This window comes from Oryza brachyantha, chromosome 7, assembly GCF_000231095.2.
Source record: "Oryza brachyantha chromosome 7, ObraRS2, whole genome shotgun sequence".
NCBI classification, from domain to species: domain Eukaryota; kingdom Viridiplantae; phylum Streptophyta; class Magnoliopsida; order Poales; family Poaceae; genus Oryza; species Oryza brachyantha.
The window spans coordinates 5226143-5244959 of NC_023169.2; the positions used below are offsets into that span (position 1 = coordinate 5226143).

Consider the following 18817-nt stretch of genomic DNA (forward strand, 5'->3'; position numbering starts at 1 on the left):
AGAGCGTGCTGAAAGGTTCTTTTGATCAATCTATGGAATCCCTGTGTTGTCCTCCGCTCCCCGTGGATGTCGACGACGAGCTCAGCTCGCTCCCGTGAATCTGAATTGTGTGCACCAGATCGACCGCCATTCATCATGCATTTCTACGGTGGTTCAAAGCATTCTTCCATTGATTCCATGGAGATTAATTCAAGACCTGAAACTGAAAACATAGCCGATGATTTCCTCCAGGAGCAACAGGGTATGACTGAACCACCCAGATTCTTCAGAATGTGAAAAAAGTTCAGAACTTTTAGTGTGCAGTACAGTGTTAATTAGTAGCTGATGGCTTCATCGATGTTTTGCAGGTAGCATTCAGGAGAGGGTAATGACAATTGACAAGCATGCTCCACCCTGTGAGCCTCATGACTCTTCTCCAGTTTTTCTTATCCAAATGTCACTGTCACAAACACTAGCTACCACACATTTCTTGTGCACAGGAAGAAAGAGCAGCCTGCCTTACTGCTAGCTCGTGTCTTCCAAGCCACAAACCCACAACCTGTGCGCGTATCATGACATGCAAATCACAATCCACACAAATCAAGATGCTTTCATATGCATATGGAAATTTTGTCAGCTGTCAGTAACTGCCAAACTGCTGGCACACCAAGAAACTGAAGGGAGCCTTGTCTGCTATAGGAGTCCGTGTGCTTTTTCTCAAGCAAGGGATAAACATTCAGAGATAGGTAGACAAGTAGTAGCAAAGTACAATCTGCAAGCCACATCTTCTGGTTGTGTTCAGTGTTCACTCACCCTTCTAGTCACGGTGCTCTCCTCCTCCAATGTATGTATCTACCTGTCTAGCTAGCTGAAGATTTTCTCTGATGACTATAGAGAGCTCCTGGCCAGGACAGTGATGAGTGCACAGAGTCATGCTTGTCAGATTAGGTGTCGTGGTTGTCGCCTCCGTTGCAGCTTTAACTCTTAAGAGAGGCAACAGTGGAAGCAAAGGTACATACAATTCATAGCAAGAGTACTTATTTCCTTAATTGTGCTCACCATCCCAACTGAATTCTCACTAAAGCTATGTCTGAATTTCAGACAATGGCCAAGCAAGGAAGAGGAAGGATAAAACTCGCCACTCTGAACATGTATGCATCACATATTTCCCCTACAAAGCTGCTACAAAGTTTCAACATTTTGTCTGAAAACTGTTTCTTTGATTCTTTGATTCAGGAGGAGAAGGAAGAAGAGGAGGAGGAGGTGAAGACGATCAACGCGATAACCAATTCAGCTCCTTCAGACGACGACGACGACGACGATGACGAGATGCTGTCCGAGATCGAGAGCCTGCTGTCCGGCCGCGAGATCGACGTCCCTCTCCCCGGCGACAGGTTCGAGCGCTCCCGGCACAGCAACCGCGACAGCGTCAGCTCCGAGCTGGAGCGGCTGCGCAGCCTGGCGCGGGAGCTGGAGGAGAGGGAGATGAAGCTGGAGGGGGAGCTGCTCGAGTACTATGGCCTCAGGGAGCAGGAGACGGACGCCGCCGAGCTGCGCAAGCAGCTCCGGGCCAAGGCCATGGAGGCCGACGCGCTCGCCGCCACCGTCGCCTCGCTGCACGCCGAGCGGAGGAAGCTGCAGGACGACGCCGCGAGGGGCGCCGCGGCGAGGAAGGAGGCGGAGGCGGCGAGGGGCAAGATCCGGGAGCTGCAGCGGCAGATACAGGCGGAGGCGAGCCAGACGAAGGCGCAGCTGATGCTGTTGAAGCAGCAGGTGACCGGGCTGAAGGCCAGGGAGGAGGAGGCCGCCATGAAGGAGGCGGAGGTGCAGCGGAAGCTGAGGAGGCTGAGGGAGGTGGAGGTGGAGCTGCTGGAGCTGAGGAGGAAGAACAAGGAGCTCCTGTACGAGAAGAGGGACCTCGTCGTCAAGCTGGATGCTGCGCAAGGGAAGATCACTGAGGTAGTACTGAATTAGTATTTTTTTTTAGTTTTCGTTCTGTAATTAATTTTTTTTTGAGGGTTCAAAATTTCTGAACGCAAAGGAAATGAAAATCGGGGCTCTGCCATTTGAACACATATTGTTTTGAATTTTAAAACAATTTGCTAAAGTTTTGCCCATTGCCATGTCCCACTGGAATCACCCAAGTTTTTAACGTGAACAATTTTACCATTATTGAGAAATTACCTCTAGTTACCAAAAGTTAAACTTAAAACTTTGGAACTTGAGGTCAAAATCTTTTAGTACAAAATGTGGTGCTTCTTGATACTATATCAATTGCAATTTTAACATATATTCTCTCTGTTTCATAACGTAAGATGTTTGATTTTTTTATATGTAATGTTTGATCATTTGTCTTATTCGGAAAATTAAAAAAATATCATTTATTTTGCTTGTGACTTACTTTATTATCAAAAGAACTTTAATCACGACTTGTCATTTTTTATATTTATACTAAATTTTTGAATAAGACGAATGGTCAAACGTTACAAACAAAAAAGGTCAAACATCTTGCATTATGTAACGGAGGTAGTACGTTGCATCATTTCCAGCCACCTTTCTTATTAGGATCACTTCTTTCACGTTCTATACTTTTTTGGGTGCGTCCAGACTTTAACCCTTTTTTGGGGCCAGGGACATGACATCCTGCAATTCAGATCCTCTGCAATATTACATGTGTAGTACTGCTCACTGACAGCATTACTGTACATGCAGTACTGCAGAGGATCCTCACTCGACATCCTGACATTTGTAATTCCCTGTTCTCTATTGGACAGGAGTTGTCTGATATGATTTTTAAGTTTTCTTGGAATTTAATCAATCAGTTTCATTAACAGTAGTCAAAATTTGCAATTTCATCTAATTCTATGGACCAAAACTAAATATTATCCACTTGCCTAATTGTACATGCTAGCAATTGAGTACTCAGTAAAGCTTTGCTATAATAAGAGACACCCTTGTTTTTCAAAACCACATCAGAATTTCACATTCATCTATCAGAAAAAGGAACAATACAACCTACTAATACTAGATATTATTTCCTTCTGCACTTTTCAATCATATACTATCTACACAACATATATCATCTTGCAGAGCGATGTAGTCGCCGATGCAAGAGAGGAGATCAACAAACTAAGGCATGCAAACGAAGACCTGACAAAGCAAGTGGAAGGCCTGCAGCTGAACAGATTCAGTGAAGTAGAAGAGCTGGTGTACCTCCGATGGGTTAACGCCTGCTTAAGATACGAGCTCCGTGACTACCAGACGCCATCGGAGAAGATCTCTGCTCGTGACCTCAACAGGACCCTCAGCCCAAAGTCACAGCAGAGAGCCAAACTGCTGATGCTGGAGTATGCAGGATCAGAGCGAGGCCAAGGTGACACTGACCTCGAAAGCGCTTCTTCTGCGCCTTCTTCTCCGAGAAGCGAAGATTTCGACAATGTTTCGGTCGACAGCTCTTCTAGCAGATACAGCTTCCTGGGCAAAAGGCCCAACCTGATGCAGAAGCTGAAGAAATGGGGGAGAAGCAAGGATGAGCACAGTGGTAGCTTGGGGTCACCAACAGCACAGTCCGTCACCGGTGGCTCTCCAAGAAGGCTCAGCTCCAGCCAGAAGCCAAAAGGGCCCCTAGAAGCTCTCATGCTCAGGAATGCAGGAGATGGCATGGGCATTACAACATTCGGAAAGAGGGATGAGCATGATCTTCCCAGTGATGCCACCGATGATGCGAACGTTGCGTCCTCGTTCCAGCTCATGTCCAAGACAGTCGAAGGCTTTGCTGATGACAAGTATCCTGCCTACAAAGACAGGCACAGACTCGCGACGGAGCGGGAGAAGGCGATAAAGGATAAGGCAGAGAAAGCCAGAGTGCAGAGATATGGTGGCGGTGTCACTAGTTCAGGCACTTTCTTGTCCCCCAGAGCTGCACTCCCTACAAAACTTGCTCAGATTAAGGAGAAAACTCCTGCTGCCAATGCTGAATCCGTTCACCAATCCAGTGATGATCACAACAACCCTCTAGCGGTGACGCAGCTGAAGCTCGCAAATATTGAGAAGAGAGCTCCAAGAGTCCCTCGGCCACCTCCTGCGTCGTCCGCCACCACTGCAAGTGGAGCACCTCCACCGCCGCCGCCACGGCCACCAGGTGCACCTCCTCCGCCGCCTCCGCCACCTGGAAAACTTGTCGGCGCACCGCCACCGCCGCCACCACCGCTGCCTGGTTCCCTACCTAGGAACGTTGCTGGTGATGGTGACAAGGTGCACCGTGCACCAGAGGTTGTAGAGTTTTATCAGAGCCTGATGAAGCGTGAAGCAAAGAAGGACACAACTTCTCTGGGATCAATGACATCGAGTGTTTCTGATGTGAGAAGCAACATGATCGGAGAGATTGAGAACCGATCAGCATTCCTCTTAGCTGTATGTTTTGTTTTTCAAATCATGTTTCCTTTCATATACATATACTGTCAAATTCCTATAGTCCATTGTTTGTTGTAGAGTAGTCTAAACTTGAGAAGTCACAGCTTCTTGGAATGTTTCAGGTCAAAGCTGATGTGGAGACCCAAGGAGACTTTGTGGAGTCTCTAGCAAATGAAGTCCGAGCAGCAAATTTTGCAAATATCGATGACGTTGTTGCATTCGTAAATTGGCTTGACGAGGAACTTTCATTCTTGGTAAGCCAGCCTTACTTAGAAAATACAACATATGACAAAGTAACAAGATAATGCTGAAAAGGGATCAATTGACATCGCAGGTTGATGAGCGAGCAGTACTGAAGCACTTCGATTGGCCAGAGAGCAAAACTGATGCAGTAAGGGAAGCAGCCTTTGAGTACCAAGACCTGTTAAAACTAGAAAACAAGGTTTCATCTTTTAACAATGATCCAAAACTTCCATGTGAAGAAGCTCTAAAGAAGATGTATTCCTTGCTTGAAAAGTAAGTTGACATTTCTTCTAAATAGTCTTGTTCCAAATGTTCAGAATAAGATAATAAAGATATTTTGTCAAGTCCAAAGAATAAGCATGTATTGATTTCTTATGTCAGAGTGGAGCAGAGTGTTTATGCACTACTTCGGACTAGAGACATGGCCATATCTCGCTATAGGGAGTATGGAATACCAGTGGACTGGCTGTCTGATTCTGGAGTAGTTGGCAAGGTTCACATCTCTATTCCAAGACCACTGTTATCTTTTAGGACTCTTGCAGCATTTCAGCTATTCTGATTTCTAAATCCAAATTTCATCTTGTATGTTGGGAATAGATCAAATTGGCATCTGTTCAGTTGGCCAAAAAGTACATGAAGAGGGTTGCCACAGAGCTTGATGCATTGCAGGGCCCTGACAAAGACCCCAACAGAGAGTTCTTGCTTCTCCAGGGTGTCAGATTTGCATTCAGAGTCCATCAGGTATGGAAAATGTGAACAATCTATATTATAATGTTGATGGATTTGAATAGTAAAGTAGAGATTTTGTAATTGACAACTTTTTCAAACGCATTTATACAGTAGTGTTGATGAATTTGCATGGTAAAATAGAGATTTCGTAATCAACAACTTATTATATTCTTCAAAACTCTACAGTTTGCCGGAGGCTTCGATGCCGAGAGCATGAAGGCTTTCGAAGAGCTAAGGAGCAAGATGAGCACACAAACTTCGGCTCCGCAAATATCTGATGCATAGCTTCAAACATGCATTCAACATTTTGATTGGTTTCGTTGTTCGAAATGAATGATTAGTTGAATAGATACATTGTAGCAATACGGAATTGTAAATCCCAATCTTCTCCATATCAGAATATATACGGCAACATATGACTAATAGTGTACAGGTTAAAGGTTAATACATGTATACTGAGAAAGGAAAAGTGAGTACATGCACACCAAATTATATTGCAAGTGTGTATTATGAGGCACTACTGTACAAATGATTTATACATACCCTAGGCATACTATTCCAAGGATGGTTCCTTTAGAAAATTGCTTGCACCTAAAGTTCACATCATTTGCGCAGGAATCTCTCCTGATAACCTATTTCCGCATGCAACTGCATTAATTTCCCTATATGCTATTAACCATTTAGGATGGGTAAGATATATGTGTGCAAGCAAGCATTTAGAAGTACTCATATCTCACAAACAAAAATTATTAATGACTGCTATGAATATAGATGCATTATAACACTACGCAATGACGCTTTGAAAAATAAAACATGAATTGCATTGTAATAACATAGGGTATACATGAAACCACATTATCATATATTTTATATATACATAGAGTTACATCTAACTATTTAAAACTTGGATTTTGTTTGAGGATAAAACTATAGAACCCGCGGCAAGGCGTGGGGTGCCAACTAGTTTATTTTAGAACTGAGTAAATAGTACTTTATCGTGTAGCGGCCAGTTCATATAGTTAATTGGAGATAAACTCATCCTCCACTTTATAATGCGGTAATTAATACAGCGGCATGATACGCGTACAATGATCTTGTTAAGGGATATTTTACACCATCAGTTGCCCATTGATCCAAGGACTAGTCTTATTATTAACTCATTGGTGGTAAACCATCTCTTATTATAAATTAAATGCTATTAAAGATATTTGTCGTACACTCATAAGGAATGCCGGAATGTTTCCTTAATTGGATATTAAAATTCATAACTCTACAAAATAAAAAAAATATAGTCATTTTGAATGAAAATATCATTAATTTTGAATACTATAAATTTGAATTATATTTAATTTTAAACATGATTATCTTCTTTTTCAAATTAGTATTAGTGTGTGTAAAATGTAATTTCAAATCTTGAGTTATATGCATGTACATCTTAAATAAGAATTATTTAAATCATGTTTTGAAAAAAAGATTCAAATATAAGGAAATTCAAGACAAATTTTATTTTTTTTCTCATGTATTGTTTTCTCGATTTAAAACCACCATTTATTTGATTTATAAAGTTCAATAATTGTTGCACATTCCTTGCTTGCATGGTTTAAATTTAGAAAACATGACTATGCACATTAATGCTTTCCTTGGATATTATGTTTTATTAATTAGGATATAAAAATAAATAAAATAAATCAATGGTAAAGATTGATTGTTAGTTCTTACCTAAGATGAAGCACCCTGAAAGAGCTCCTTGTTAAGACAACTGAACTAACTTTCCATAATCTTCGCTTTTGCTTAGAACGACTCTCAATTCATGATGAAGGGAGAATGTAAATCTGCACAATTGTCCACCGACCAGTAATAGCACATTTTGCTTTTGAATAATTTTTTTTCAAAGCCTCTTGTCTCTCTTAAATTGAAAATTTAAGCAAAAATGGAAATTATTTCATTTACAATCCCCTCAAGATTCAATATAACCCTTTTCCAATGATATAAAAGCTGTCCGAAATAAAATATTATATGATCTTATATATTACAGTAAGAGCACTGCCTTTTTGGCCCCTTTCTTCTCTCTGACGACATGAAGCGCACCGGGCCCACACGTCATGTCAGGGTGCAAGTAGGGGAGCACACAAGATTGACTGGAAAGACCTGTAGAATGTATTACCTCTGTACCAATTTAACTGTATTCGTGGATTTATGTGTCCACGTTTGGTTACTCGTATTATTTAAAAAATATATAAAAAATTTAAAAGATAGTAGTCACACGTAAAGTGCTATTTATTTTTTACCATCTATTAACAATAAAAATACTAGTTATAATTTTTTAGATAAGATGGACGGTCAAACATTAAACATAAACAATGAAAAATACCCTCTAAAGACTTATTCAATTAGTTGAGATTTAATCCCCAAGAGAAATCTATTCCGGGGGGATTGGGTGAACCCCTCCCGTGTCAACCAATCTCTTTGAGGTTTGAATCTCCAACTTTTCCATAATCCGTTCCATAAAAACATCCGTTCGTTTTAGCAGAGATTTATAGAAAGTAGTAAGCTGAGATTTTACACACACTAGTAGAAAATAGCCCATCTATGACATTTTTCTCATGACGATACATATTTTTGTCATTGAATAAGTAATATATATGACGAAATTTTCTATTTCGTCATGGATCCCCTCTGACGGTAGTTCGTACCAACATCTTTGACAAAAGTTTTAAACAACGTCATAGTACATGAGAAAATTCGTCACCGACAAAGCATGTTACTATTGCTTTGCCATGTGGATTGAGACAAAGAACACATGCATGGTTCAATTTTCTCTTTTTAATTTGGAATTAAAATTTGTAATTGGTATTTCTCACTCGTAATAACTCTAAATTTAATGGTTTTTTTTCTGATTTTTTCTAAAATCATGATCTTTCATTTAATTGAATTATTTTATGTTAATTTCTATTCGTTGGATCTTTATTATATAGCTTGTTTTCTGCCATCTATGTATAGAATAGAAATATACATGTTACATAATAATTGCTAATTTCAGTTCATATTCTCCATTCTTATGTTAAACATAGAGATTATGTCTAAATTAAAAGTGCATAGAAGTTTAAACATATGATCTTTAACATGTATCTTGTTTTCTTTTTATTTTATTGTACCATTGTGAAGTAACACACAAAAATATTTATCTTACAGACAGCAATATATTTTTCATGTATAATGAACTATGTGTAGGTTGTCTTGTAGAAGTTTCAAAAATTTTGGAGCTAATTTACTATTTTTTACATGTTAATTGAATTTCTACGTGGTTATCGAAATAAATTCAAAATTGAACTACGTGTGCATCGAGTAAGATGCCAAAAATTTCAGAAAAATAGTATTTATTCTCATATGCTTCATTATATCTCATGTCCAGAACAAGGATGAAAAATTAAATTATATTCTAGGGACAATTCAATTTTCTATCCCTAAATTACCACATAATAATTACAATAATATATAAATTTGGTCAAAAAATTCTACAAACTCGCATGACAACATATTTTTGGCCCATAAGCTTTCCGTAAAAAACTCAAATGGTTTTAATAAAGTGGGACCATACATTGTTCACCAGTGGATACATCTCTGACATAGTTTCTTATAACTGAAGACAAATGTATCCATTCGTGACCAATGTATATTCACACTTTATTAAAATCATGTAATTTCTTTATGGCAAGCTTATGACCCAAAAAATATAGTGTTGTGTCAATTTATAGAATTTTCCAACGAAATATAGATATTATTATAATTATTATGTGATAATTTAGAGACAAAAGTTTGAATTGTCTCTTGAAGATAGTTTATTATTTCATCTATCTCTAAGATATAGGCTAGAATGCAACAGATGAGCCCAAATATATTTTTTTATAGTTTTTTTATCTTATAAAATGCACACGTGGTTCAATTTTGAATTAATTGGGTAATCATGTAGAAATTCATTAAACATATAGAAAATATAGAAAATAGTAAATCAATTCGAAAATTCTTGAAACTTGTACTAGACAATTTATAAGTAGTATATTACATACAAAAAATTGATCGGTGTATAGAAGATAATTATTTTTGCGTGTCACTTCATAGTGGTGCAATAAAACGAAAAAAGAAAAAAAAGTTACTCAAAGATGAAATAAAATAAGGCCCGTATTAGCCCAATTGGCCCAACAATTTCTAGCCATCCATCACCCAGCCGAGCCACCCTCTCACTCTCCTCTCCCTCTCCTTCTCCCTCTCTTCTCCTCTCACTCACTCCCCGGCGCCGGCCTGCTCCTCCCCCTCTTCGGCACGGCGGCATCCTCCTCCCCCTCTCTGAGCGCGAGTGTGGCGGATCCGGCGTGGAGCGGCAGATCCAGCGGCGGTGACGTGGGGATGACCGGATCCACCTCCTCCGACCGTCTCCCTCGCGGCGACGGCGTGCGGCGCCGACAGCATGCGGCGCGCCGCGGGGAGGGCTGGATCCGCCGCCTCCGGCCCTCTCCCTCGCGGATCCAGCGTGCGGCGGTGACAGCATGTGCCAGCGATGTGTAGAGGGTTGGATCCACCGCCTCTGGCCCTCTCCCTTGCAACGAAGGCATGCGGTGTCGACGGTGTACGGCGGCTGACGGCGATGGCATCCAGCGGCGACGGTGTCCGGCGGCGTTGCAAAGGCATGTAGCGGCCACGGGCTGTCCGGCAATGTGGGTCGGCCAGTCCATTTTTGGAAAATTGGTGGATAAATATTTGCTGTAATAAATTGGTGGATAAATTTTGTATATTGGTGGATAAATTTTGTATGTTGGTCTGTATTTGACATGTTATTTTGATGCTAATGCAAATATATATAATAAAATTGGACCAGCCTGTTATTATTGTATTAATGTGACATGGATGATGTCATTAATTATGCGATGTTAATTATGTGAGGTGGCGTAACAGGATAAAAACACGTGGCGATTATCGGTTTACCAGGTGGCACTTTCACACATTGCCACATGGCTCAATCACATATAAACACGTGGATCAGTTGCATTGTACCACTTGTCTTCCACGTGGCTTGCCACTTGCCACATCACTCGCATGTGGCAGTTATTGGCCCGCTGTAAAGCAATTCTTTGACATCAGCAAGAAAATTCAAAGACGAACGAGGTTTATCATAAAATAAGAAGTTTTATAACGAAACACACTATTTCGTCACTAGGATACTTCTATGACGCCACTTCTAAGACGAAACGAATTTCATCATAAATTCGTCATAAAAGTTTATTAATGACGAATTTTGTATCTTCCGTGACGATAAACAAATGTTATAGATATTACATTCTCCACTAGTGACATTATCACATAAGATAATGAGATTTTTTTCCACACCAATGACGGAGAGGATTAATTCCTTGGCCAAGATAATGGAAAAATCTCGAGATGGTCTGGGCTAGAACCTCGACTAGGCTTAACCGAACAGTGATTTTTCTGTGGGCCGAGATTTATTCCGCGGGGAAGAAATCCATGGGGATTGTAGCCCAATCCTGTCCAATCCTCCTCCAACCGAACAAGGCCAATCTTTTTCAAATTAATTTAGTACAATGGTGCGATTACTTTGGATAATAAATATTTTATAAATAACCATTTTCGTTGGTTACATCTTAATGCAGCTACACACGACAACAATCAATGTTTGAATCGTGTAATTGCACACTCTCTAGAGTGACATTGATCTATTCTCTGTAACTTTCACGTTGAATTTTGCCGTGCACAGAGTGTTGGTTGATGAATTATTTATGCTGAAAGTCATGACACAACGCACCCTTTTCAAGACCGAGATACTGCGCCTTGTGCAGATTTACAGATAAATAGCAAGCATCACCATGTCGATATATATTGACCATCCGCAAAAATATTGAAACACAAGGCATCTCCCAAGCAAAATGCTTGGAAAAAACCGAATTAATTTAGACGTGTGAAATCATAACTATCCAAAATTTTGGATAGTTTCCCAATGGGAAAAGAAGCCATTAGGATGTTTTATTTCACCAAATGAGTGCACGGATCACTGAGTGACGATTCATTTACACAGGACACATAGAGCTGCAGCGCACAACAAACTATTCTAGCTCGAAGTTTTGTGTAGGAGGATACATTTGACATGGTAGTAGCCTCACACACCAAATGGCTATTGCGACCAAAGGAAATATAGAGTGTTGCAACTAAATGGCACTGCTTTCTCATACGGCTGTGCTAGCCACCGTGTTTCCTTGGCGCGAGTGAGAGATATACTTTGAGGCTCATCTTTTTTTGTTTTTGTGTGAAAAAGCCAACAAAAGAAAAATAATTTATGAATAAAACTTTTATGTACGTTTTTTTGTGTTGTAAAAACAAGTGTTGAAGAATAATCTATGATGAAAAAGCTCTAAAATCATACCTAAAATTAACATTGAAAATTTTAATTTTGGGGTATAACCATAAACAAAAACGAAAAGATGAGGCATATATCAACAATGACCCGATGATTAGATGGCAACGGCTTGATCAAGGTTCATCATTGTTGTAGAAGCTGGAAGATGCAAGACGGAGGAAAATTATTTACTGTAAAGTTAAAAAAATATTTTAGAAATATAAGATGATGAACTTGTATATAATCTTTGGAAGAAAGAACACAACCACTATCTTCTATCTTTCATCATAAAAGAACATAGTTTGTATAAGTTCATAACCTGTTATGAATGTTCTGGTGGAGAATAATATTATATTGAAATTTAATATTGGATATCTTTTTTTAAGAGAATCTAAGAAATGCTATCGACAAACGTCTAAGTTTAAGAAATATCATTGACGAATGTGAATTATAACAAATGCCACCATACAAAGAGATTTGTGTGAGAAATACTATCGCCGTTAGGTTTCCGTCCATTTTTTGCCATTAAATACACTGTTCATACTATAGCACTTAACGGAAAAAGTTGACGGAACCCTAACAGCGATGGCGTTTCTTAAACAAATTTGTTTCTATGATAGCATTTTGTAGATCTCAAACTCGTCGATGACATTTCTTATAATTAAGTGTTTGTCAATGGTATTTGTTAGATTTTTTCTCTTTTCTTAAAATTGTGCTAGCTACGACTTCTCTTGCAAGCTTACAATTCAAACGGAAGGAAAAGAAAATAAAATATGAAAAAAATACTATTTTTACTATAATCTATTATTACATTGGTCCAAATGTAGAAACGACACCAGAGTTTGGTGTATTTTTTTATTACGCCGCAGCAAGCTAATTGGTAGATTGCCACTTGTCTCCCCTACAAAATGTTCTTCAAAGGCCACTGAGCTGTCAAAGTGGACTAACAGTGTGAAGTCCAACAGTTTTACTGTTCTCAAAGATTAAACCATTTAAAAAAGGTAATAGGGAAAGCACATTTTCCATTCTTGGTACCTCTGCCCTTTAAGCTCGTGCAACAGCCAAACAATGGAGGACCATATATATGTCATCTCCTATCCACACACGGATGACGGATCATCCCCAAGCCTGGGGGCCCTCGAGTGATTTTTCACAAAAAGAAAAATGTAGAAGTAGGTTTTGACCACGTCTACATTTATGCATAGATTCATGAATGCATTTTATATGTGTATCGTTTTTTTTAATTTTGTAGAGAAAATATTTGTTTACCCAACCTCTGTATCCAACCGTGTGTGTGTGTGTGTGTGTATATATATATATATATATATATATATATATATATATATATATATATATATATATATATATATATATATATATATATATATATATATATATAGCCTTTTTAAATTGGAAACTTAACCTCTGAAACAACTCAATGCAAAATTCATGCGAAAATTTGAACCCACAACGTAATGGTATTACTTAGGTCACTGCAACACCTATAATACCTATCCTTTCCCATGTTTTATATGTATATTCATTAGCATGTAAATGAATACGTGGAAGATTAGAAGATCTTATAGTATTCATTATTGTATATTTGTTGATCTATATTTTTATATGTATAGCAAAATGCCCGTGCGTTGTAACGGACTTCAACAAAAGTTGAAAAAAATGTAAAAAAGCTTGATTGACCAATGTTTGTTTAAAGATTACAGCTAACATGTAATGTCTCTTTTTGATTTTGTATTTAAGCTTGAATTTTTCTACATAAAAAATGGTCAGTTTTAAATATAGAGATGAAAAATATAAGAAGGTTGGACTCTTATAGTGGCCATGTCCTCTCTCTCGCTCTCCTTGACGAGGAAAAACGGGAAACCTCATCCAAGAAAAATAAAAAAGGAAAGAACATTCTCATATTGTAATTCAAGCAAAAAGTATTCATCCCATATTTCCTATCTTAAGTGAATTTAAGCTAAAACTTACTCTCTCAATTTCTTTCAAAGAATTTAGTTCGAAGACATGGGAGCAACAGGAGTTTATAAAAAAATAGTTAATCTTTACTTTTATAGAATAAGGATTCTACCGATCCATCATCCGTTGTCTGTAGCTAGATAGGTTAGCCCACAATACAACGGCAGCTAGATATGTTAGCCCACAATACAACGGCGACAACAAAAGGAATTGACGTACTCATGCCCAAGTGGTAATTGGCAATGACGCCGAAGACAGCCCACGCAAGTTCTATCTTTTCCGAGCACACATTTTTTTCTTTTTTTTATGGTGCTTTAGTTTTTCTTGCTTTTTACAGATATTTTTTTACAGTCCTGTGGTTTTTCATGTTGTTTTTTAAAGACACTTGTTTTTGTTTTACAGTACCATGCTATAGTTTTTCATAGTGTTTTTCAGTGATAGTTTTTTTTACAGTATCATACTATAGCTTTTCACTCATTTTTTGCTTTTTGCATATGTTTATAAGAGAAAATTCAAATCTTCAACCTTATGTTTGGAGTTGATTTTGAGATTTTTTATCGTAGTTTATTTATTTTCTAGCCTTGTTTCTTAGATCGCTATGAACACATATATAAAAATTTTACTCGTAAATTATTTTCTTTTCTTTATTTTAATTTTTAAATTACCATAATATAGTTTTTAAGTTTTCCAGTACAATACTATCACCAATATATTCAAACAATTCTGGAAAAATGCTAAAAAATGTTATAATTTTTTAAAGATGTGTCTCAACACATCTATGGTATAAAATGCATCGAGGCTTTTACATGGACAATAAAAAAAATAATCTACTAAAGTGAACTTAGCTCATCCAGTTAGGTTACTTTCGATCGATCTAGCCTATCTGGCCCATCTGAGTTGACTATATTAATTCGTAGAGCCATCCTTTTTGTCGTACGAAGGAATGTGTGGAATTCTTCGCTTGATGATAATCGCTTTCATTATTATTTAAGCTGATGTTAAAATTATGAATTAATTTATATTTCTCCCATTGCAACGCACATGCATTTTTCAACACGCCAAGAAGAAGAGAGTATTGTACTATACTACTGCTGCTGCTGTAGTCCATAAAGAAGAAATAGCACTCGCCGTTGTCATCGACAGGGCAACATTGATGAGGTGAAAGGAAAGGAAGCAAAGAAAGAAAGAAAAAAGTTGTGTTGCATCCGCCACTCGCCCCGCTGTGTGGATGAGACGCAGATGTCCACATGTAGCATGGTCGGACCACCCCCGCGCGCCTTCCGCTTCGTCCCACGCAGCAGCCAACGAGCGAGCGAGGGCGCACGCCATTGGTCAGCCCAGCACGACGGCCCACACGCGGCCGCAGCTAGCCAGCGAGCGAGAGCGCCATTGGTCGGCCCATGACGACGGCCCACGCGCGGCCTGGTCGGCCCAAGGGACGGACGGACGAAAAACGCTGGCAGAATCATTACCGCTTTTTATAATAGTATAGATTAGTGTAGGATCGAAACATAAGAAGCTTGCCAGAGGGGTTGAATCGTAGGAAAAACTAATCAACTAAATCTTTTTAGCGAAAACAAAAAGAACCCACCAAACTGATAAAGTCGTCACCCCGCTGTCAAAAACACAATCCAAAGATACGCTGGAAGTAGATCAATTTTATTGCATCAATTTTTGTCTACAAAGTGCATACATAGGTTCTTTAACTCCAATTTTCTCTTACAAAAGCTATACAAAGGTTATATCACCATGGCCCCGTTCGGCCACCCCCATAAGATAACTAAACCCTCTCGTCTTCCGCGTGCACACTTTCCAAACTGCTAAACGGTATATTTTTTACAAAAAATTTCTATAGAAAAGTTGTTTAAAAAATTATATTATTCTATTTTATATTTTTAATAATTAATTGATCATGTACTAATCTATTAGTACGTTTTTCGCTCTAGATAACTGACCCCCTCCCCCCTACTATCGAACACGGCCTAGGTCTCAACCCCTCATCTATTAAGTACATCACCAACTAGGAGTAGGACTACTTATCCTGTTAGGAGTAGTACTTCTTGTCCTAGTAGTACTCATTTCCTTAATTCAAAACTAAATTTACCTAATTAAATTCTTTTTTTCTAAATTCCACTACCCAAATCATATTTTTTCTCAACTTTCCATTCGTATTTCTTCACAATTTCTCGTATTCTTGCACATACAATTTATGAAGCATGTTACAAATCCATTTACACATGGTCATCTGCCACCTTGTATCAAACACCATTACCTGACATATTGATTGTTTGGACCTCAGCTCCTCCTTGAGCATAGTACCGATCCCATTGTTGACCGATGTTGACCTCCAAGGATCCTGACTCTAGTCCAATCCTGTCACATGACATCCCAACCATCTCTACCTTAGTTTCTCCTTGAACCTAGTCTCGGTCCTCGTAATTGCACACTATCTAGTGTGTCATCAATCTATTCTCAGTAACTTTCAAGTGTTGGTTGTTGTATTTATGTTGAAAGTAGTGACACAATATACTCTTTTTAAGACTGAGATATTGCACCCTGCTTGTGCTAACTTATAGATAAATGGCAAGCATCACCATGTCGATGTACATTGAGCATCTACATAAATGTTGAAACACAAGGAAACTCCCAAAAAAATGGTAGGAATAACAAATTACTTTGGAGGTGTGAAATCAAAACTATTCAAAATTCTAGACAGTTTCCCAATGGGAAAAGGAGGCATTAGGATGTTTTCTTTCACCAAATAAGTGCACGGGTTATTGAGTGACGATTTATTTACACAGGACACATAGAACTGCAGTGCACAACAAACTATTCCAGCTCGAAGTTTTGTGCAGTAGAATACATTTGCCATGGTAGTAGCCACGCACCACCAAATGACTACTGCGACCAAAGAAAAATGTACAGTGTTGCAACCAAATGACACTGCTTTCTCATAGCTGCTGGGCTAGCCACCAGCCTTTGTTACACGAGTGAGAGCCATAGTTTGTGAGGCTAATCCGTGTGAAAAAATGACAATAACATATTTACAAACGAAAAATAATTTATGAATAAATTTTTATGTATGTATTTGTAATGATGTAAAAGCAAATGTTGAAAAATAATCTATGATGAAAAAACTCCAAAATCAACTTTAAATTTAAGGTTAAAAATTTAAATTTTGGATTATAAGCATAAATAAAAATAAAAAGATAAGAGCATATATCACTGACGACCAGACAATGAGAGGGCAATGGCTTGATCAAGGTTCATCATCCCTATAGGAGCTGGAAGATGGAAGACGGAGGAAAATTATTTACTATAAAGTTAGAAACTATTTTAACTTCTATATAATTTTTTGGAAGAAAGAACGTACGTAACCATTAACTTCTATCTTTCATCATAAAAGAACATAGTTTGTATAAGTTCATAACCTGTTATCGATGTAATGGTCGAGAATAATATTATATTTAAATTTAATATTTGTGATCTTTTTTAAGTTGTGTTAGCTACTACTTCTCTTGCAAGGTTAAAATTCAAACGGAAGGAATGTACAAACGACACTATAGTTCGGTGTATTTTTTATTAGGACACAGCAAGCTAATTGGTAAAATGCCACCTGTTTCCTCTACAAAAAGTTGTTCAAATGTCACTGGGGTGTCAAAGTGGATTAACGGTGTCAAGTCCAATAGTTCTACTGTTCTCTAGATTAAACCATTTGAAAAATAAAAAAAGAAAGGAAAAACATTTTTTATTCTTGGTACCTCTGCCTTTTAAGCTCGTGCAACAGCCAACAACGTAGGACCTTATATATATTATCTCCCATCCACACACACATGACAGATCATCCCCAAGCCTCGCCGCCATCAAGTGATATTTCATAAAAGAAATAGGATGTTGGTTGTGCCTGACTTAAAGCCATATGAATTATGGACCACACCGATCTCGTAAAACGACGCTGAATAAACAAATGAAGAATTGATTTATCTTTATTACAAAAACAACATTTCTTACTACCCTTCCAGTTTCGCTTTGCAAGATTATCCTTTGTCGGGATTACTCCTTGGCGCAGATACCATAAGAAGATTTTTACTTTCAATAGAATTTTTATCTTCCAAAGCATCTTGTTGATATTGGGAACATCACTACGAAGTAACGACAGGTAATGATATTTCAGTGAAAATTCTCTATTCGTAGTTAAGTTGCCATGGAGTTCATCTTGAAATTGTGTGAGCTCTTAGTTCGTGACTCATGGTAAAAGATTATTCCACGCCACAAACTTATTACCAGTTAGATTCCTTCGCCAAGATATATTTGGTGGGGGATCTTGTAGCACATTGTTAATAGTATCGTGTTTATTCCTAACGATGTTATAAAGGCAAGGATACTACTCACACAATGTTCTCCGACCTAACCAAGTATCTTCTTAGAATCTTATTTGAGAGCCATCTCCGATGGTTAAAGTACCAAAGCGTAGAAAATCACTCTTGACTTTCATAAGACTAGCCCAAAAATGTGAGTCCCCAACCTTCCATTAAACTTGTGACAAAGGTTTTGATCACATATACTTATTCCGAATCAATTGTTGCCACGTTCCTTCAGCTTTAAGTAACTTAAAAAGCCACTTACTAAGGACGGCGATATTTTTCATATTCAAATCATGAATTCCTAAACCCCCTTGATCCTTTGGACGACACATAATGTTCCACTTAGCCAATCGATACTTTTTCTTTGGATCATCATATTGCCAATAAAATCTAGACTGAAAATAATCTAGATTTTAGTACTCCCCTTGGAATAGAAATAAAGGATATCATGTGCATAGGAAGACTAGTAAGCACTGAATTGATCAGAGTCAGCCGCCCCCTAGTAGATAGAGGTTTACCTTTCCAACTACTTAGGTATTTCTCAAAATATTCTTCTACCCTTTTCCAATCCACGTTTCTTAATTTCCTAAAGTGAATTGGTATGCCTAGATATCGAATTGGAAATTCACCAATGGTACAACCAAAAAGATTTGTATATTGGTCCTCCATGGACGTAGCCTCACCAAAATAGAACAACTCACTCTTATGA

General features: G+C 38.3%; 1 protein-coding gene across 1 annotated transcript; it reads left to right on the forward strand.

Annotated features, from left to right (window-relative positions):
* Nucleotides 1–716: 716 nt before the first annotated feature.
* Nucleotides 717–5926, forward strand: LOC102702022 (protein CHUP1, chloroplastic-like). Its single transcript, XM_006657532.3, has 9 exons — nt 717–990; nt 1081–1130; nt 1216–1938; nt 3070–4392; nt 4515–4646; nt 4727–4908; nt 5017–5128; nt 5233–5376; nt 5551–5926. The coding sequence occupies exons 1-9, from the start codon at nt 912–914 to the stop codon at nt 5647–5649; spliced, it is 2844 nt and encodes a 947-aa protein (XP_006657595.1). The 5' UTR covers nt 717–911; the 3' UTR covers nt 5650–5926.
* Nucleotides 5927–18817: the final 12891 nt, after the last annotated feature.